The sequence below is a fragment of the Solea senegalensis genome, linkage group LG11, assembly GCF_019176455.1.
Source record: "Solea senegalensis isolate Sse05_10M linkage group LG11, IFAPA_SoseM_1, whole genome shotgun sequence".
NCBI classification, from domain to species: domain Eukaryota; kingdom Metazoa; phylum Chordata; class Actinopteri; order Pleuronectiformes; family Soleidae; genus Solea; species Solea senegalensis.
Genome location: NC_058031.1, coordinates 3393076 through 3415069, shown reverse-complemented (window position 1 = coordinate 3415069; position 21994 = coordinate 3393076). Strand labels below are relative to the sequence as shown.

The following is a 21994-nucleotide window of genomic DNA, read 5'->3' as shown; positions in this document are numbered from 1 at the left end:
GTTTGAAATGGGACAGCTAAATATGAAGTCATCCACCAGGATCCATGTTGTGCCTTCTTGCCTGCGAATAAGTGACTCGTGGGTGGAAATGGAACACCTTCACGGGAAGCTGCAGTGATCGGTGAAACATATTGATGATGAACACGATGGTCATTTAAACGCATGAAGGCGAGTCACTGAAACGCAGAACCCGTGCTATGCCATGCTGTGCCGTACTACAATGTTTGTGTTTACAGTTTTCACCTCGGTGTCTAAAATGGCAGCAGGGGTTTTCTCTGCTGCTCCGCTCCGCAGCTGCACGGCTCCTTCCGGCGGAGCTGCAGCAGGAGACCCCCCACCCCCCCCCCGCTCCATTTTAAAATAACTTTATTGAAAACTGTTGTCACGTACAAGAATAGGCAATAAATAAAAATTTGTAGCAATAAATAAAAATAGTAGTAATAATAATAGTAACATACAGAGTAATTAAAAATATATATTAAATACATAGGCCTATGTATTTATACATACAAACATTAACATAATTGAGAGTTTTAACCAAAGCAGTAAAATCAGGGAACCTTTTTGATAAAATTGTATTTGTGTATGTGCCATGATTTGCCATACAAAATCAATATATTGACGACAGAATCTTTCTCGTGCTTCCCATGTGAAAAGAACATGATAAAACATTTAGTTGTTTTAGTTGTTTGTCATTTCAAGAGTAACTGGCTGCAGCAATTTATTTATGTTTAAACCGAGGTTTAACACACTAACATTAATGCATGTGATTTTACCCACTTGTAAAATTTGAATGTATTAATAAAAAATATGTCTTATCTTCAAAATACATTTTCACATTTAATATTTTCCATAGATTCACACGAGCGTAGCAATTATACGCATCTGTAAAATCGACGTGGTTCAGTTTCTCTTTCTCATTTTAATACAAATAAAAAAATTAAACATATTTATTTTATTTTTTAATACTCTGGCGGGCTTGTGTTTCCGCCTCCTCATATGACGTCATCACGTCTCGCCCAGTGAAAATTCAGGCGAGAAAACAACCGAAAACAAGCGGAGAGGAGCCGGAGTGAGCCGGCTTGTGCCTTTACGAGGGGGTCGCGGTGGTTCCTTTTATTATTTATTTATATTTTTTTTTATACAGCTCTTTTTCGTCCGGCGATGAATAAAAGGAGATGAGGGGACTCGTGTCGCTTTACCGGGGCTTAGGCACCCTGAGTAACCGCCAAGCCGGACGAAAAACCGGGATTTGGGGTTCTCGGTGCGGGTTTTGCGGAACTCAGGTACGGCTCATACCGCAGCTGCTGCTGCTGTTTATCTCGACTCAGATAAACAATGCGCTGCTGTTGACACAGTCAATACTTTCTCAGTGTGTTTCACCTGTTTAGTGTAGCAGTGTGAAACAAATGGACGTCGCATTTGAAACTTAGTCAGATGTGAATGTGTTGGAACATCACATTGGAACATATTGGAACAGCGACCAAGGGCAGCAAAACAACCAGTCTTTGTTTTGTTTTAGCCTCAGTTACAGGGAAATAAAATGCACAAATACCATAAAGTATATTTGTGATAAAGGCTTTAGTGTTATATGTTTTTTTTTTCTCACAAAAAATATACATATAACTGCTAGTCTTACACCTGGATGGATAGATTGAGGATTTCTTTGTAACTGTGAGGGGACAAGTTGTTTTTTTTTTTTTACATGAAATAAAAATATTTAATAAAAATATGTTGAAACATAAAATAATGGACTACTGTTCCAAAGTAAATTTCACATTAATTACAGTATATATTCTCTCTCACAAGTAACTGTTTTAAATGCAACTTTCAGCTTTCTTTTTTAATTTTACATTTATACTATTCTTCTGTATTGTATTGCTGTTCTGTACCACTATTTTCTTGTATATTATATAATAATTCACAATTGTCTACCTTGTCTATGCTGTTTCTGTAATTTTTAGTCAACACTGAGCACAAAGAATTTTCTTTTATTATCTTGTTTTTAAAATGTAGCACTTTGAGGTTTGTTGTTCAAATGTAAAGTGCAATACAAATAAAATCTACTATTATTATTATTATTATTATTGTTATTATTAATAATAATAATAATAATAATAATTTCATCACTAATAATAATGTTGGATTGTTACTTGTTACATGACAGTGAAGGATCTTGAATCTATAGGCTACCTGCAAAAGAACATAAACAAAAACATTTTTTTTGTCAATCTCAAAGCAGGTAAAACGGCAATGCTTGTAAGCACAGATTGTAAGAAAAAGGGGAGGTACTAGATTGTAAACATGAATCCAAGACTAGACTAGAATATTTAGAAGTACCAGAAATAATTAGCATAGAATAATATATAAAGTGTAAACAGACTTACAACATACTTTATGTTCAGAGTGAACAGTGTCATGAGTGACGTTCAGTCAAAATCAACAGGAAGAGCTGTTATCAACTCTCACATAGATTAGACAGGAAGAAACTGAGGGGGCCAAAACCCCTCGTGCCTCCTCGTGACACTGGAGCCTCTATGTACGGCTGTGTCACCATCCAATCCAACTTTATAAGACTAAATATATGAAAGACACAAAAGTTCACACAAGGTGATAAAATATATCTAAAGAAACAACAACTACAATAAATTAAAAGACATACAACGTGAGTAAAAGAAACAGCCGCACAATAAAACCAAAAATAAAATACATATCAACAGCTTAAATAATGGCACATAAATCTGACGATCATTTGCATAACAGTGGAATGAAATGCTGTGCCTCCTAAAAATAGAGACAAGTGGGAAGAGAAGAGGGTCTAGAACTGAGCCTTGAGGGACACCAAATGCTTTCCACTGTGGGCTCACTTATAATAAAGGATCCATATTGTCCCAAACTGAGAAGTTTAAATCACAACACACAGATGATCCTGTAAAATTGCAGTCTGCATTCACAGTGTGCTCAGACTAATCCTATTTGCTCCTCTATCATTATGAGCCACATCAAAAGCCCAGTGAGTCATGTTTTCACTCTTATTTTAATCCCCTTTCAACCACACATGTTTCAAATCATTCTCTACCTGCATTAAAAAAAGGGAAATTGTGCTGTTTGGGTTAGTTTGTTTGTGGTTCAACCAGTTTAACTCTAACATGCCTGTGCTTCTGTCTACGTCTACAGCCACAGCCAAGCTTTGGGCTGTTGTTCGACATTGATGGCGTGCTGATCCGGGGAAGGTTGCCAATCCCTGCTGCAAAAAGGGCTTTTGAGAAGCTGGTCGACTCTCAGGGACAATTTGTGGTGCCAGTTGTTTTTGTCACAAATGCAGGGAACTGCCTCCGACAAACAAAAGCAGATCAGCTCTCTCACATCCTGGGAGTTCCCGTGAGTTCTCAAACACGAATATGCACAGTTTTTCAGGTATAAAACTGCAGTGCGTCACTTTTAAACATTAACAAATGTCCATTACATTGGCAGCCTTGTCAAATGAGTTCACACAATAGTGATTGAGCCCATCAGCTCCACAGGGCTCTCTTCGTCTTTTTCAGTGTAGCGGTGTTAAGATCTCGTATCGCATATGTTCTCGCGCTGCACACAGGAAGTGACTTGTTTTATATATAAGACAGGCAACGTTGTGCTAATAAAGAAAGATGCCCGCAAACATTTTGGAGTATGACTGAAAAGGCAAAGCTTTCAGTTTAAGAAGTGAATTCTGCTCCAAAAAAAATCTGGTCATTCTGCAGTTTGATGGGGGAAAACTGTTCTTGCCCGTGCACGTGCACACACACACACACACACACACACACACGCACACACACACACACACACACACACACCCGCTGTCAGGTCTGATCATTCTGCTTGACAGAGCATGTTTTCAGATGAACGATGCAGCACACAAATAATGTTGCACAGTTCTGTCAACAAAGACTAAACAGAGGCACAAACAAAATAAATCACTAAAAGTGACGCACTGCAGCTTTAATCTCCCTGTCACATCTCGTATAAAACACTCACTAACACTTGACCTGCTTTCAGATTACACAAGATCAAGTCATCATGTCACACAGTCCCTTAAGGATGTTCAAGAAATTCCACGATAAGTGTGTGCTGGTGTCAGGACAAGGACCAGTCCTGGAAATTGCTCATAAGTATTTTGGAATCTTGTTATTTTCACGTTTTCATATCTATTACTTATTTAAAATTAAACATGGGTAAAGCTCTTGTGTTTCTCTTTCAGTTTGGGGTTTAAGAATGTTGTTAGTATTGATATGCTGAGGGAGTCATACCCACTGCTGGACATGGTGGACCACAACAGAAGACCCACACTGCTGGTGAGATGTTGTCACAAATTACACACACATTGCAGAAATGTAAGCATATTTAAGTCTTACTCTGCAGCACGTGTTCATTTTTACTTTCATTTCAGTCCAGTCCTGTTGCAAACTACCCTAAGGTTGAAGGTATGAATATGTAACTCTTATTTTAACTCAAATGTTTTACAGTTGGCCTCGAGTTACTTGTCAGATTTTCTCTAATATACAATATTTTCCCCTGTATAATTTCTCATACAGCTGTGGTTCTGTTTGGGGAGCCAGTTCGATGGGAGACAAACCTGCAACTGATAATCGACGTCTTGTTGACCAACGGTAACCTCAGCAGTATTCACCAAACCCAGAAGAAGCCCCACCTTCCCCTGCTCGCCTGCAACATGGACCTCATGTGGATGGCCGAGGCACATTCTCCACGGTAAGCTATAAAAAGATAACTGCCGTCACAGATAATATACAATTATACGTCAACATAACTAACTAGAGCACGGTCGGGGAAGCTGACGCACACACTCACAGACTTTGAGGGTCAGTCAGTCAGGAGTTATTTCCAAAGTCCAATGCAATATGTAAACCAGATGTAAACAGATGTCTTATCAACAGTATTTATATCAGTATCAGACACAAAAAAGTGGTATTAAACCACCACTAAATGCACTTTTAGTTAAAGTTTATTAATGATAAAGTCTATTAATCACCATTTATTAATTTTTTTTTAAAAATAGCCCCTTATGTCCTTTTTAAACACAGAGTAGCTTTCAGGGGTTTCAGTTAAAACAGGAACAAAAGACTTAGTTTGATGATGTCAAAAAGAAGCATGGGATTATGGGAATAGTTGGAATAGTATTTTTTTGCTTCACACAATGAAATAAAAACAAAAGCAAAAGACAAAACTCTTTCCTCAATTACAGGGGGTTTGCAGCTGAACTTATAGCAGAGATGGTGTGAAGCGGATGACGATCAAAACAAAATGGTCCATTACTTTAAATAGAAATACAGACTTCAGTTGATTCAAAGCTTATTGGACTCTCCTCAACAAAATATGTACAATTAGTCTTATTTTGTTAGACATTTTAATGCTCAAATGTTACATATTGTGTCTTTAAATCAACTGAAAATAACAAAATAAAGTCCCCAAATCACCAAATTAAATTTTGGTTGTCATCAAGGTGAATTAATAAAGCATGTCTGTGTATATTATTTACAGCCAAGTCTGGGAGAGTTGAGGGCTTAAATGTTCAGCGGGGACATTTGGTTTGGGCCTAACAGTGTATGTCTCTGTTTTTTACCACAGGTTTGGCCACGGAACATTTATGGTCTGCTTAGAGAACATCTATAAGAAGATAACAGGTGAAGATCTAAAGTATGAGGCTCTCATGGGGAAGCCCAGTGAGCTCACCTACCATTTTGCAGAATACCTCATCCGAAGCCAGACCATGCAGCGCCAATGGAAACTTCCCATTACTTCTCTTTACGCCATAGGGTAAGACACCAAGTTTCTCCCTGTCTTGCAAATGTAGATAATGTCGGTGATGGGAAACATTAGGTCTAAATGATCAGCATGTTTTAAAAATGAGGCTGTGAGCTGCAGACTAATATTATTGAGATGTAAGAAAGAAAAGTATGTGTGGAAAAAATGGAATCTTTCCCTTTCAGCTGCCCGTAAGTATGAGAGTGAACGCATCACACTTTCATTTCAGACCTTGAATGTTTCACTTCAACTTTTTTCTTTTTTTCCATTACAATTATGCTGCTGTCGTGCTGTCACAGCTGTTGTGTGTTGTCCTGCTGGCTCTTCCTCATCTGTGAAGACGCACCCTGCAGCAGAAAATGCAAACTTTCTCACGCATATGAACAGACGTAGGTCTGGTGTGGTTGTTTTAAAGTGCTGACACACAGTGGCTGTCTTACTGACTGAGCTGTGTGCATTCCTAGAAATCCACAAGAGAGAGGCAGGTATGTGCTCAGTGAAAACATGGCTGCCAGTGTGGACACCGGGAAATACAGATTACTCACCTGTGCCAGCTTAAGTGTACACTTTTTTTACCACACTGGGACACTGGGGTTGTTGCTTCATTTGGTAAGTTTGTGTTACTTAGATAAATCAAAGGATTTTAAACACCAAGGTTACAAAATAACAGCTTTGAACGTATTGATGGAGGCAGCAGTGGATCAACAACTCGTGTGTCGTGATGTAAAATCACTGATTTTCTCTCTGGACTCTGGTGCAGGGGTTTACAAAGCAACACAAACTTTGTTTTCCAGTTGGAAAAGGTTGCCAAAGATTAAGTGTTCTTCAAACATTGTATACCGCAGGTGGTTTAGATTTTGGGTTCGATTCTGGTTTTTAGCACTGCAAAAGATGCCTCTAAAAAACAAGAAAATATAACCACGATTAGGGGAAAAATTACTTGTTTCAAGCAGAATTATGTGGCACTTGTTAAGTTTTCTTGCAACAAGAAAAAATACCTTTTATCTTATACCAATTATCTTAAGTATCTTCAGCCTTAATAAGTAAATAAGTCCAAAAATGATTAGATGAATTTAAGTCAATTACATTTTTTTGCAGTATACTGAGCACACACGTGCCTCTGTCCTGTTGTAGTCACAGAGTGCAGTGAGCTTTGTATGGGATAATATCTATACGTGAGTGCCTCATACAGCCACGCTGAATTATCACTTTAATATCTTGCCTAAGCTCTCTCCTCCTGCATTCTCAGGGACAACCTCATGACTGATATCTACGGCGCCAATCTATACAACCGCTACCTGGAGGAAAGAGTTGCTAGAAAGAACCCCAAAGCTGTTGCTAAGATGGTGGCGGCCACAGGATCCACTGCTGCAGTGTCCCAGGACGAGGAGATGGACAACCTGTGGGAGAGCGAGCTGGCTCTGCCCTCTGCGACCTCCTGTAAGTCTGTCCTCGTCTGCACTGGGGTCTACAACCCCAAAGCAGAGGTCCCCTCCGACGCTAACCACTGCATCAAGGAGACCGTGTTTCACGGGCACCGCGACTTCCGATTCGACCCGGCGCTGGTGGAACCAGGCCACATCGTGCAGGACGTGGCCGAAGCTGTGGACCTCATCTTTGAGCAGGAGAAGTTTGTGCCTCAGTAGAGTTTTAAAGTGACATACAGGACAGTAAGTCATCACGCAGGCTCTAGCAGAGAAGGTGTGGAGCATTGTTCCACTTCACGCATAAGGCACGGGTCATACTTTTACGCATTCCATGTGTCCGCTCAGGTCCACGTGACGTAATTTCCATGGTGGTCCACATGAAACCTACTCAGTCATTGGTGAGTCATGGCCTTTAAGCACTGACTGTACACTGCTCCCTGTAGCACAACACTTTCCGGTCCAGTTGATCGAATGCTCTTGTTTTGATCTACACAACCCAGTTGTCAAAGAATATGAGGACAAACAAATGCCAGCGTGACACAGAACTGTGGGCACATGCACGAGCATGTGGAAATGCGATGCTACACAGACACAGTGCGAAAAGTGTGACCCAGGCCTAAACCTGTAGGAGCCTAACACTGTGCACTATGTTTTATCACCTGACATTTACAGCATTTACAGAATAAAGGTCATCATCTAAACCTTCAACACTAAAAAAAACGGAGGAGAAATGAATTGGGAATCTGTTACTAACCTTACCGCTACCTTTTTTTAAAAATAGTCTTAAACAACCTATTTGTCGTTAAGGAAAAGTGTAAAAAAAACAAAAAAAAAACAGCCTTATTTTACCCCTAGTAAATATTTTTTATTATCTAACTAACGTTTAGATTATTACAAATCCTGAAATCCTCTTATATTTATTATGACAATTTACAAATGTTTTACAATTCCCATGACATTTTAGTTTTGTCACTTGTAATGGAAAATCTATGCATGGATGTGAGAGTGATACTGTACAAAAACAACACTTAGGTGTGCAATACTGTCCTCTAATAGTACTGTCTGTCTGTCTGTCTGTCTGTATTGTGTCCAGCTGTGAGAGCCTTGAACAGTATTTGCACAAATCAGAGACTGCCATGTTTGTCACGTGTTACCATGTCGTCCAGCCATAACCCATCCATGATGATGATGATGATGTTGTAGAACATTTTAAATCCAGGAGTAAAATTTTATCAGATTTTATCAGTTTATTTAGATACGAGGACGATGCAAGGACAAAACCTTTCACTGCTCCACGTTTGTAATAGTCCACTCGTTGTAAATACAGGAACAGATACTTGCAGACTGTGTTGTGTGTGTTTGTGTTTTTTATTTTAGTCAGCAATGATCCATATCCTGTTGGAGATTGTCAAAATATGAATTGTCTCCATGTAACTCAAAGTAAATGCTCAGTCCTGTCGTGAGAACATGAACAAAAGAGTCGGAATGGTGTCTGTTTTTTCCCCCTCGGTCAGTTGGGGGACGAGCCCCAGCTCCCTCCCGTGATGACCCATAGGTTTGTTTGTTGTCTCCATGTGTACGTTGGTCCTCCTGCCACACGCCACAGACACAGAGCTTCAAACAGCCTTCTGTTGGTCACCTGCGATGTTTTATTAAAACCTAGTCCCTGCACCAGACAGCAAGGTCTAGTCCATTAGGTAGCCTTTATCTTTATATTGTGCTTCCTATGCAACACATCAATAACTTGAGGCAGTAACTCCATGTTGAGTGCAAGTGGCCTTTCCAGGTCCTCCGCACCATTGATGTCCAGGTCCACACTGGCTTCAGACTGCACCGTGTTCAGCCTCCTCCGGTACCTCGGCTTCAGTGACTGCAAAGAGCCGGCCTCAATCCCAGTGTGTCTCTTCTCTATGGACAGGGTGAAGGTGGACATTTTGGCCAGTTTCAAGCTCCACAGAAGCAGCACGATGACGCAGCACAGCATCGCCGCCATCACAGTGTTGTAAGTGGCGCCGGTGCAGCTCGCCACGACGCATGAGGTGAAGTGGTCGTCTGTGAGGTCAGCGATGGCTCTCTGGGCCACAGAGCTCGGGCTGGCACAGGTGGGCTCCTTCAGCACCATCTCTCTGTTCTTCAGCAGCCAGTTCCTCAGGTACTGGATCCCGCAGTCACAGTGGAAGGGGTTCCCATGAAGGGAGACCCTTTTAAGACTGACCAGTCTCTCGAACAGGCCCGGGGACACCGAGGTGAGACGATTGTCCTGGATGTGGAGCTCGGTGGCGCCGGAGGACAGATGAGGCACTTCCACGAGGTTCAGCGAGCTGCAGTTCACTTGCAGAGACGCATTCTGGACTGAACAGAGACATGACGGACCCACTGCATGTGCACATGATGTGGTGAGGAGGAGGAAGACCGCTGAGACTACACCTGGGGGCATCCTGCAAGGTCAGGAGAGGATGCTGCAGCAAAATAGAATAAGGTTTGTCCGTGAAGACACTGATAACCTTGGCTGTGTACTTTAATCTGTTTAAATAGGATTCAACTGATTTAACAAATGACAGTTTTTATTGCATTTTTAAAATGCAGAAAGTATTCTATACATTCTGTGTACCACAGTTTGAGAACCATGGCACTATAGCATCATTACTCCCTGGACGCATCACTGCAACGCTCTTTCACAACTCAATGCTTCACCTTTCCACATTTATAGAAATAATCCATCGTTTAATCTACAACAAAAATTCTGCCACTACTTCAGTTTCACACTTTAAACCGTCATTAATACTGTTGAAGATATATAGATATCATTCATGTGACACGCCATATTGCTCATTTGTGCTTGATCGTCTTGTTTTCTGGATTGTTATGTGTATTCGTTTTTATGAGCTGCTGTAAATCACTTTTAATCTCTTCCAGTAAAATAATAACATGAAATCATATTTTTAAAAAAAAACAAAAAAAAACTGACATGTTAAATTAAGACTAAGTGCAGAATGTGGTTTTAATGTAGAGTTGCTGAGCTGCTGATAAGAAGGAAACAAACACATCTCAGTATATTTAAATAAATAAATAAAATAAAATAAAATAAAATAAAAACACACACCTTTAAGAGTGAATCCAACCTGGCCGTTACCTCATCCTCACAATCTCAATACGGCTTCACTGCTCATCAAACAATGTCGCTTTAAGAACATTTCTGAACGTTTTCCTGACCTCAAGGTTTCCCTTCATTTTGTACCAGCCGTGGCAGAATAATCACACACCCAGTGCAGAGCGGCGTCAGTCTGAAGAAAGCACCAATGACACTGCACGGTTATGGCGCAGTTGACATGAGGGAAATCCATCTGCTGTCAGGAGATAAGAGCATATCACTTTCATGACCGTCGTCCACTGCAGTGCTGCAAAACACAGCTGGGAGCGTGTTCTGTGCAGCTCTATGTGGGGACTTGATTGTACCTCTGAGATCTTGAATAATGAATAAGATCAAGAGAAATGTGGCGCTGCAAAGCAGCAGAATGGACGCGGACGTGAGACAAAGTCAAGAAACGGCTTTCACGCAGAAAGGTAAGTGTGTATGAATTCACACTGTTGTCATGGCGATGCACTGACACAGTGTGCAGCATTCTCACCCACAGGTGGTGTAACGACACTGATTTTCATTTTTCATTTTTCTAGAATGCCCTCTGGTGGAATTGCTGCTGCAACACTAGAAGAAATGACTGGAGAAACATGGAAGATGAAGACTGGTGGCTGGCAAGTTTATATCTTCCTCACAGATATTTCTTTTTTTAATAGTAACTAATTGTGTAACAATTAGTTACACAATTGTTTCAGGTATTTTCTATCTGCATTTTCTACCTTTTAACAACACAATGCATGACAAAGACAGTACACCATAGGACACAGGCAAAATAAGCAAAATATACCGTCTTTTAATGTTTTTCAGCTTCTATTTATGTTTGTTTTGTACTGATTTTGAACCAGGACAAATTTAATTGCCTTTTTTGCATTCATTATAACGACCGTCCTTTCGACCGCATCAGAAAAATCTAAGAATCCTTTTTCGTCTTTTTTTAAATCCGTGTTAAACATGAGAGCTTATCACTGGATGAGTGTATTTAGACGCTTTTCTGCCCTTGTACTCTTTCACAGGTTTAAACTCAGATGCTTTTCTTTCAGACTGTTTCTTGTACACTACGCTCTCCCCTAACTTTGATTTCTCTTGATATTTCGTGACCACAGGCAGCACTCTCCTTTCCTGTATTTCTGCACAAGAAAATAACAACAACAACAACAACATCAGCATGGAGACTAGAAGAGTAGGGAATCAAACCTGCAACCTTCAAGTTGAAGGGCAACTCACTATACCACTGTGCTACCACCATCGTCCGTTCTACTGCAAATCTTTATTCACCCCACTGGGACCACTTCATTTTGAACAGCACTCAAAAAAACAACAATACAAGACACAAGGGATCAGTGTAGAATCTGCATTTACTGGCCACTTTATTAGGGACGGCTCTTTGAATGAGCCAGTCCCCATAATGGCAACATGATTGAACGGTGATTTACGCGGCTTTGAACGTGGCGCAGTTATAAGAGCTGGTGACAGGCTGGTGTGATTATCCACACAGATTTTCACACTCAACCATCTCCAAAAAATGAGAAAATATCTAATGAGCAGCAGCTCTCCGGGGCGAAAGTGCCTTGTTGATGCCAGATTGGAAATAAAAAGAAAGGAAGAAATAACGGTGACTCAAATAACCACTCGTCACAACTAAGGTATGAAAATCTTCTCCAAACACACAACACGTGGCGTCTTGAAACAGATGAAAACCACATCTCGTGCCCCTTTTATTAGGTGTCCTGTGTGCCTAATAAAGTGACCAGGGAGCGTATAAGAACAGAAGTGATCACAGTATGAGCTAAACGCTTTCCTATCATGGAGAGAAAAGAAAGCACACGTGTACCATAAGTCATATATTTGTTTATTTTGCGTTCTCAACATTGTCACAGTTGAAGTTTTACAATAACTGGGGTCTTTACTGACTCACTACTCACTGTACAAACAGAATGCACATATAAATGAGGCCATTCTTGACTTTCTCCTTTTTGTTTTTAAAAATGTGTCTCACGCCACACTGAACAGCTCGCAGCAGGATGTGTGTGTGCGTGTGTGTGTACGTTTCACTGCGTGTACAGTATGTGTGTGTGGGTTTTTTTTGCATGTGTGAAAACAGAGGTGAGTGTGAATGGCAGCGGACTTTCTAACAGTCTTGTGTTTTTTTTGTTTTTTATTCTACAACAAATGTCAGTTCATGACAGCCGGAGGCTGAGACAATCGATATGTTCACACGTCCATCTATGAGGCGACGTATATACATCCTGATGTTGACTGCTGATATCAGAATAGAGAGCGCTGATCGTATACACAGTATGTACAGCTCCTTCAAAACCCCCCCCTTGGTCCCTTTACAGCTTCCTTCCTTCCTTCCTTCCACACATTTTGATCAGTTCACACATCGAAGTCCTGTATTTACACGATGAAAGCCCTCAGCAACAAGAAGTGCAACGCTCTCCACGTTTTTTTTTTGTAATTTACACGATGGCTTCTGTGGGTGAAATGCATGCTGAGCTTCGACGACAACGACCAGCCTGACATGGAACAACAAGGACGACACGTCAACAACAAGGAAGTGACAAAAAAACAAAAAAAACAAAACAACAACAAAACAAAAATCTAAATTTACAGGCTGATTTTTTTTTTCTTTTTCTTTTTTCCTCTTCAATCAGCTCACAGTGAAAAGGATACGTGATGCATCAGATCCATGCAGTGCATTGTTGGGGTACTAAAAATAGACGTTGGAAGCACTACAACACACACACGCGCACGCGCACACACACACACACAAATAAAAATGACATAAACAGACTCCTTGGTTTTTACATTGTCCCGAGATTCCGGGAAGGTAGAAAAAGAAAAGAAACTAAAGATGTGGAATGGACAGAAAGACACATTCATCTGAGCGTTACTGTGATATGTCTGCTCTCGTGAACCCTCTTTGTTAATCCACACCGAGCAGATTGAAAGCCTGACGTATGATGGCGATGATGAGGTTTGTTTTTTGTTTTTTTTGTCCTCCGTGAATGTTAAAATACATGTACAACCTGAATACTGGGACGAACAGATTACTGCCACTAATTTTACACACTTAGAATAGACTCTTATTTGTAGAATGTAGAAAGTTAAATCTTTACACAGACCCAGTTCTTGTTCAGTTTGCATTATCGTAGTATTATTATTATTATAATATATATATATAACTGCATTTCCTGAAGAAAATTGAAAGTGTTTCTTTCATTATGTGCTTATCCAGCAAAATATTTTTGTCTCAGCCCTAGGAGAAGCGTTTCTTTGTTTTTTTATTATTAAAATATATACACACATTCCTCTTTCCATGGTTTATTGTATTTAAGTATTTATATATTCCCTAAATGAAAAAAAGAAAAAGAGAAAGATATATATATATGTGTGTATATATATATATGTATATACACATATATATATTTTATTTTTTTTCACCTGAATCTCATCCTGGACAAGACGACAGACTTACTTCCACTTTCAGTACAAGTCTGGATTTTTCTGAACATGATTGCACTTTAACTTGCCATGGTAACACTGATTCTGTTATACAATGTGCAGAGGATAGCCTCACATCAATAACATTACATGCAAAAAAGAAAAAAAGAAATTTGCTTCGACATTCCACCGAGCTCCGAGTCTGTCCCTCTCGCGAGGCGGCGAGGACAGGCCGCGAGGACAGGCCGCGCGCTCATTTTTTAACGAAAGACTCTTAAGACAGGGCTTCAAAAAAACAGCGGAAAAAACCCTAAAATAAATAAATTATTATTACATGAAAAAGAAAACGCGGGGACACCTTGCTCTCTCTCGCTCGTTCTTAAATGTAGAAAATCAGTACAAAGATATTGCACACGTGATAGAAAAAGGATGAAAAAAAATACTTCACTATGTAAGAATTGATTTTTTTTTTTACGTCTTTCCCACTCACCAAAGTGTGTCGGTGAAGTAAAGAAACATAAACAAGGCAAAAGAGGATTTTTCTTAAAAAAAAGAAAAGAAAAAAAAAGTATTTCTCTTTTTTGATGTCGGTTTTAACGCTGGATTCACACGTACGATGTTTCGGAGGGTTAGTGAACGCCATTGTTGGTGCACTTCTATGTTCTTCTGTTCTATAAAAGCAGAAAACGGGGGGAACAACCTTTTCCAGAAGACTCGGGTTCGCGACCCGGTTGGAAAACAAGGGCCTTTCTGCATGGAGTTTGCATGGTTCTCCTCGTGTGTGCGTTTAGGTAAATCGGACACTCTAAATTGACTGTGGGTGTGAGAGTGGATGGTTGTTTGTCCCTGTGATGGACTGGCAGACCTGTGTCAGCTAAGATTGGCACCAGCGACCCCCGCGACCCTCACGTGGAGGATAAAGCGGTAGACGATGGATGACTGGCTGCGTTATTTGCATAAGGTGTTTTGACTGGCTGACAATCAGACAGTTGAACGTTTCTCGACTTCTGTCACATGCAGACGCTGAGAAAGGTGAACGCGACGCAAGAGACCTCCGCCGCGTACGCGTGAGTCCAGCGTAAGAGTCGAGAGCAGCTGTTGTATATGATAAAGGCAAAAAAGGTTTCCTCCGTGACATGTAACATGAACCCGCACACGCGTGTGTGTGTGTTCTCAGACACGGCGCGCAAAGTAAACCGAGATTCAAACAAACCAATCAGCTTCAGGGAAAACATATGCAACAGCTGCCGTCCAGAGGCTCCTCCCTCTGATCCATTTTTAAAAGGCAAATCATCCAGAATGAATTCTAGGCCGGACTGAAGGGGAGTTCAATCCTTTCAGGTCTACATGCCGTTACCACAGAGTCAGTATAATACTGATAAAATTCATTTTTGCTGATAATAATAATAATAATAATAATAACTGTAAGTATAATCTTACAAATTACTTTACGCACAATATACTGTACATGAAGTCTGGACTAAATAGATTATGCATTAATAGTTGGCACATTTAATTATGAGAGCTAGGAGACAACACGTACAGCTGTCAGCTACAGTAAATACAGCACTAGAACTACTATGACTGAAATGGTCGCCTCGCTCGTTCACCTGCCCCTTGACTCGTGTCGGCGTGAGATGTTTGTACCCAAGGTTTTCTATCAGCGTCCACATGACGGAGGGAAATCAAAGAATCGAGAAGTCGCCTTCTGTGCACAAGGAATGACGCCATTCTTCCTCACGCCTTCCCACCTGATTATGTGAACTTAAAGACAGGCCATTGGGAGGAGGGGCGGGGGTGAAGCAGTGGGGAGCCACGGCCCGGCGGTGTGTGTTTAAAATATAGAGCGTCGTCCTGTATAGAATCCAACCCCCCCACACACACACACACACAAGACCCTGATAGGGCCAAGCCCACAAGCCCACTATCATCAGGCAAACTATTAAAGGCCCCTTAGTGGATGATTTGAGTCCCGTTTCCATCCTGCATATTAGTTGGACCTGGAGGTGAAAAAAAGGTGACCGCGTGTGATCGGCTTCCATCACAGCAGCAGTAAAAACACAGTGGACAGGCCATAGAGTTCTGCTGTCAGTCCCTTTGGTGTAAGCAATTGTCCCTTTCCTTCACTGAGTTCCCTCCTCTCGGTTGTTTGAGAGCATCACACTACGGTGCTGATGCCACTGTGTTTGGGTTTGGGTCCGCCGGGAGCCGAACCCGCCTGCTGACTGTGGTGGTGAGTCGCCGCGTGCTGGGAGTGCGAGGAGTGGGAGTGGGAATGCTGGCTGTAGTGGCTGTGCTGCGGGTGGGCGTGCGGTTGGTGTGCGTGCGAGGCGTAGGCCGGGTGCTGGTGGTACTGCGTGTGGGGCGGGGGGTGGTAGTGGTGGTGGTGGTGGTACGGCGGTGGGTTCTGGGGGACCTGGCAGTACTGCGGGTGGTGACCTTGGAGCTGGGTGTGCACCACCTGCGCCGTGTGGTGCAGGTTGGTTGGGTGGGGCTTGTGGGATATGAGGGTCGGGTGACCGCCCTGCGGGTAAGGCGGGTGACTCTGGGCGGGCGGTTTGCCTCGCTTGCTGCCAAAGAGCGACCCGAGGATGGAAGTCGATGCGGAGTTAGGGACGGGGGCTTGGCCGCGGGGCGCGCCCTCACGTGGCGTGGTGGCCCTCCGTCGCGTGTGCGGGCTGCTAATGATGGACCCCTGCAGGAAGGATACAAAAGACACGTAACAGCACTGAGCAAGTGCTACTGCACGACACACACCTGCACTACAGCTGCAAGGCACCAGCAGGACTGAGTGTTTCCCCTACATTCATTCAGCAGCTAAATTACTGAGCACCATCAACGTGATCCTCACTCCAAAACCAACTGAAGTGACGACCAACCTGCTGCAACTTAAAGGGGCTGTACGTAAGTTCCAAAGACGCATCTCTGTCGCGCTCACTGGGCGTCACAACCGTAGATATATTATTAGATGCTGCATTGCCTGTTAAAATAAAATAAAACAAGGAAACTCTGAATTTTTTTCAGAATAAAAGACACTGACGTTGACATTTAACTGATTTTGATAGATTGCTTTTATATTTAATGATTTATACTAAAAAGAAAATGTAAATGTGTAAATGTTTTCAGCACAAGAGTAATAGTCAGTGCCACTCCTAAGATGGTGGCAACCCTGACACAGTCTCCATCAGTCAATGCAGAGATGACTCATTTATTTAATTTTATTATTATTATTATTATAACAGCCACAAGTGAACATCCTGAGCTAAGCTGCACACTGATGAATTAACACTCTCACTCTTCATCTGTCACTTTCCTGTGTGGCATGACATGACTTGGAGTCTGTGTTGTGCTTCTTGATTTAAGCAGACTGTTCCGACGCAAACTACAATTGACTCACTGCTTCAGTAACAGTGGGCGGACGCTAACCACTGATGTTTACCTGAGGCGTGCGGGTGAGTGCGTCCAAATCCAATTCCTAAGAGTCAGAGTGTAAGCAATGATTTGTTCATTCACCAGAATAATATTACATACAGCCCCTTTAAGACAGAAAAGACCAAACATTAATCTACAATCCCAACTAGTGTAGTATTGTTTTCTACTATTTTTATTATTATTGTTATAATAATAATAATTATTATAGTTAAAAATCTATTTTGACTTAAATGAGTACGGGCCATCACGGGTACAACAGAAACGCTGCTGAAAAACATGTCAGGAGAAACACTGGGACGGTGTCGCTGTCGTCTTACTTCAGATAAACAAGTAGCAAAATGTTACAGGGCATGCAAATGAGAAACTAAAGATGTTTTCATGATAGGCAGCAGCAACATTACAAATCATTCAGCTGGGAAAGTAAAAAAAAAAACACTTCATGATGAAAGGATCCTACACTGATGTCGAGAAACTGTAAATCTGTAACAGGAGTCGTTACGTAAAATCATAACAAACAATAACAATTACAGGAGCAGGAAAAGACAACGTTACTTCATCTCCATCGTCAGTCAGTGTGCCGGAAAACCCTCTGAGAGTCACTCATGCAACATGTGAAACTCAACGGAGGCACAGTTTCCACATGCAGAGGATGTGACAGGCAAAACTCGTCATCCACACGTGAGCATTCAATTAGGAATCAGAAGGCAGGAGGAGCTAAAGCTCGTGTGTGCGGACGTCACACCTTCACCCTACTCACTCGCTATCGGCAAAGAAGACGATGATCAAAACCGCGTCACAACTTTTAATAAAAAAAGAAGCAGAGTGGTGACATTTCCAGGCTCCCAGACCAACGCGTGACCTCATGAGCACATGAAATGAGTGGAAAAAAATGAATGAATGAAATCCACATCTTTATTAAGACTCGACTGAAACGGACCAGCAGAGCTCTGACTGGGAAAAATCTACACTGAAGAGAAGCTGTGGATACGAGAGGAAAAAAAAGAATAAAAAAAAAAAGACCCGGACAGGAAGAGGAGAGTGAAGGAGGCGGACTGTTTTTCCTAGAGTCTTACACATCTACCACCCTGACACAGAGGAGAGGAAGAACCAAATGAAAACGGACGTGATTGAATGAAAGACAGAGGACAGGCGACAAAGGAGGGAGGGATTAGTACAGTCATGCTTGTCTGAAGGTAAAAGAAGTGTATCGCGGTCAGATCACATGACCAAAACAGGAGATCTGTGGCTTTCCAAAAAAGGGGGAGGAGGAGGAGGAGGGGGCACGATCAGAGGCAAGGCAACCCATGCATGCACACTAACTGAGGCAGGCAGGTTATATAAGGCATCATCCCAGGAAGGAAAAATAAATAAATAAATAAATAAATAAATGATCCAAACACATGAGCTGAGTCTATGAAGCAAAAAAAAAAAAGTGTAAGACCATAAAAAATAAATAAATAAATAAATAAATGGGTGTGTTTTCACAGTGCACATCATCACATAGAGAGTAGCTTGGGTACCAGCTGCTTCAAACTTACTTCCATATTGCTGTCTAGTGATCCTGCACTGCTGCGACGCCCCCGCTTGCCTGCCCGAGACATGCAATACCACAGATTAGAGATCGACAGCACTCCTGGATCGACTACACACGTGTTTGGTTTGCCCCGCCCACCCGTCCCGTAGGGGGCAGTGTAACGGGATTGTGACTGTGAGTTAAGTCCAAATAAGGGTGGTGGGGGGGCGAAGAGGGGGGATTGGGGGGGAGAGAGGACTTCCAGGTCCCGGGAGTGTGGTGGGTGACAGGTGGTTAAAAACTAAAGCTCGACTGAGATTTCAGTGAGTGAAATGTTTTAAGACACTCTTCAAACTGGATGCTCATTCAAGGAGTATTTAGTTTTCATTATTCGACACTTTTATTTCCACCTACCAACACTTTCCCTATGAAACATAAGCTTTAATACTTTTTAATCAAACAAGTTCAGCCTCGTCTTTCTGCCAACTTTGCAAAATTGTGCATTTGATTCAAGGTAAATGATGATTAATAAAATGAGTCCATTCAGCGGATTTTTGAGGCTTCCTGTTCGGCTTTTGTCTTCAAATAAATGCAGCCTTTCTTCAGCTCATCATTAAGCTTCGTGTTATCTACACCAAGTTTTTTTCCGTTTATTTTCTGTATTCATATGAATCTCAGTCATTCATAACTGCACTTTCTAGGTCAGATTGTCTTTTAAAATAAATGTAGTCTTAATGAGCATCAGGTTTGAAAGGCCAAAATACTGCGGGAAACGTTGTTTACACTTTTTCTCCCCAGATTTTTGTCCAGATAAAATAAGAACTCAGTCGTTGCCACAAGATGTGGATGTTGACACGTTGGTCATGTGTTGGCAAAAAGGTCCGTCTCAGTGAGAGTCACAGAGGAGGAGACACATCAAAAGCAGTACAGTGGTTGTTTTGGCACATGGGATGTTACAGGCATATTCAAGTCTGAGGGCTTCTGCCGTTGTTAGGCACACTCAGCCAATGATACATGACCGATAATCACACATAAACAGGAGAGTACCTGATGTGTATGGGAGGGAAAAAAACACAGTAAATACACATGAAATGGAGAATGACTGGAAAAACAAAGAGAAAAAACACTGACCCCACTAACATGCCACATCCTGCGTCCAATCCAACAAAAGAAAATACAAAATAAAAAAGCGACACAGGAGACAGGAGGGCGGAGGGAATGCTACCGACACTGTCTGACCGTTTCCCCTCTCATCATCGTAAGAACACAGCGTCAGCAGCGACGCAGAACCCTGACTGGATTTCATTTTGTAATCCGGTTAAATCACCCGATTACTTCCCATAGCTGTTATTCTTGTGATGTAATGAAACGTGTCCGCGCTTCAGAGACACAGGCGGCGGCGGCGGCGGCGGCCGCGCCGAACACTGGCGCTGTCGCCGACGTGAAAATGACAGAAAATAAGCTGCTGTGGAATGGTGAGCATTCGTCGGGCTGGGATTCGGTTCACAGATATACACGTGAGAGGAAATGACAACGTGGGTTAATTGTGAATTAAAAAAAGGAAAAAAAAAAAAAAAAGAGGAGATTTTCATGAAATGTCACAAATAACTGGGAGTGGAAATATAACGCTAAGTAGAAAAAAAATGATAATGATAAAAAAAATATCATTAAAATGGGAAATAGGCTAAAAAAAAAAGCTCATTAACCTCATTCACCTGAAATCCCTGAAACTCCATCAAACTGTCCAATCATGAATGATTAGATATTGGATGTAAACTCACAAATCATCGCGTGGTGCCGTGAAATAACACTTTGCTATTTTTATCTCACTCTCTTTCTTTCTTTCCCGCGGAGGAGAAGGCGGCCGGTGGAAACACAGGCGTTTAAGGCTGTACCTGCTTCGGAGAGGTCTCGCAGCGAGCTGCTGAGGGCGCTCCTCTTCAGGCCCTCGCCCATGGCGTAGGTGTCGTCCAGGCTGGCGCGGTTCATGCTGCCGTTGCCAGCTTCCTTCTTCAGACCGGAGCTCTGCGACATGCTGGGCCTCACCACCCCCTTCTGCTTCTCCAGCTCAGCTGTGGGGGGGGGGGAAGAGTGAGGTAAGTAGACAGTGGCAGACTTTAACAAAAAAAAAAGAAAAAAAAGTGAAACACGGGCTTGTGCCAGACCTGGTTTTAACATCTGTCCTGAGTGATCCTACACATGCAGACAGCTTTAAGTAGTTAGACTGTTCCCCTGGCATTAAGATGAGTCCTGGATGCAGTCTCATGAAACGTTAAAAACTAATAATGTCTCTACAATAACTTTGTTTTCTGTATGATTCCAATAAGTTTGATAATCAACGTCTCTGAATTGTCTCGGTTGCTGTCTCTCTGTATGTCCCAGACAGGTTTATTATACACCCGGACTTTCCACAGTCTGGCTATTATCTTTAATGAGCGCGTGTGACATATTTAGACATAAAATCGCAGTGAAAAGACACAAGCTGAGGCGGACAGTACCTCCCCGCACTGAAAGGGGGCGCAACATGTGGTTGTCGCTGCTGTTCTCTGAGGGCGCAGAGTGCTCTCTTTCTCGAGGTGGCAAGGACAAGAGCAGAGTTAGTTCTGGCCAGGACTCCGCGAGAAACTCAAGTGCAGGGAATGACAACATTAACCACGCCCACTTCACATTTCTGGCCAATAGCACAACAGTTGTCGGACACCACACGAGAAAAAAAAGATCTGCCCGGGTGATAAGTCAAGAATAAGCTGCAAAAAAAACTCCCATGAACCTCAACACACTGATCACTGATCTCCTGTGATCACATGATCAGACCGGACGTCCCCGGGGACCTAAAACTGTTTATACAGTCACATTATGGGGACTTGTCTTCCTTGTGGGGACTTAAATGACTACATTTTAAGGTGAAGATATGTTTAAAGGTTAGGTTGAGGTTAGGGTTAGGGTCTTCTCATGCTGCTGTAACATGAATTAAGATTTTAAGCCACCACGTCAGTGTTGATATGTTCTACATATTAATCAACACATGAGCAGGGATTAGTGTGAAATACAGCATCTGCTCAGAGGACTGACCTGTAAGTAATCTAATGTGTCCTGAGGACAGATTACGTTCATGCATGCTCAGGAATGTGGCCACATGAGTCCTTAAACCACCTCCAAATGTGGGTTCTGTGTTCAGATCTGAGGACACATTCAGGATGAAGTAGGTAGCGACTGATGTTAAAAGCAGGTCTGAATAAG

At 42.0% G+C, this 21994-nt stretch overlaps 3 protein-coding genes across 11 annotated transcripts in view; 1 reads left to right on the top strand and 2 right to left on the bottom strand.

The window, feature by feature from the left end:
• Positions 1-1028: 1028 nt before the first annotated feature.
• LOC122777377 (haloacid dehalogenase-like hydrolase domain-containing 5) lies at positions 1029-8568 on the top strand. Its single transcript, XM_044038580.1, has 8 exons — positions 1029-1286; positions 3178-3381; positions 4036-4148; positions 4238-4331; positions 4427-4460; positions 4572-4746; positions 5623-5811; positions 7049-8568. The coding sequence occupies exons 1-8, from the start codon at positions 1179-1181 to the stop codon at positions 7443-7445; spliced, it is 1314 nt and encodes a 437-aa protein (XP_043894515.1). The 5' UTR covers positions 1029-1178; the 3' UTR covers positions 7446-8568.
• On the bottom strand, positions 8128-11020 carry gp9 (glycoprotein IX (platelet)). The gene is made up of 2 exons (XM_044038581.1): positions 10330-11020; positions 8128-9685 (listed from the first exon to the last, which is right to left on the bottom strand). The coding sequence occupies exon 2, from the start codon at positions 9661-9663 to the stop codon at positions 8920-8922; it is 744 nt and encodes a 247-aa protein (XP_043894516.1). The 5' UTR covers positions 9664-9685; positions 10330-11020; the 3' UTR covers positions 8128-8919.
• A 1173-nt stretch (positions 11021-12193) lies between these two features.
• LOC122777375 (IQ motif and SEC7 domain-containing protein 1-like) overlaps positions 12194-21994 on the bottom strand; it is a 119394-nt gene continuing 109593 nt past the window's right edge. For 8 of the 9 annotated variants that reach the window (XM_044038570.1, XM_044038571.1, XM_044038572.1 and 5 more), the window contains 3 exons: positions 20650-20826; positions 18780-18829; positions 12194-16504 (listed from right to left, as the gene is read on the bottom strand). In XM_044038570.1, coding sequence (XP_043894505.1) covers positions 15968-16504; positions 18780-18829; positions 20650-20826 — 764 coding nt within the window. In that variant the 3' untranslated portion in view covers positions 12194-15967. The remainder of the gene's footprint in view (positions 16505-18779; positions 18830-20649; positions 20827-21994) is intronic. The other variant, XM_044038577.1, reaches the window with a different exon arrangement.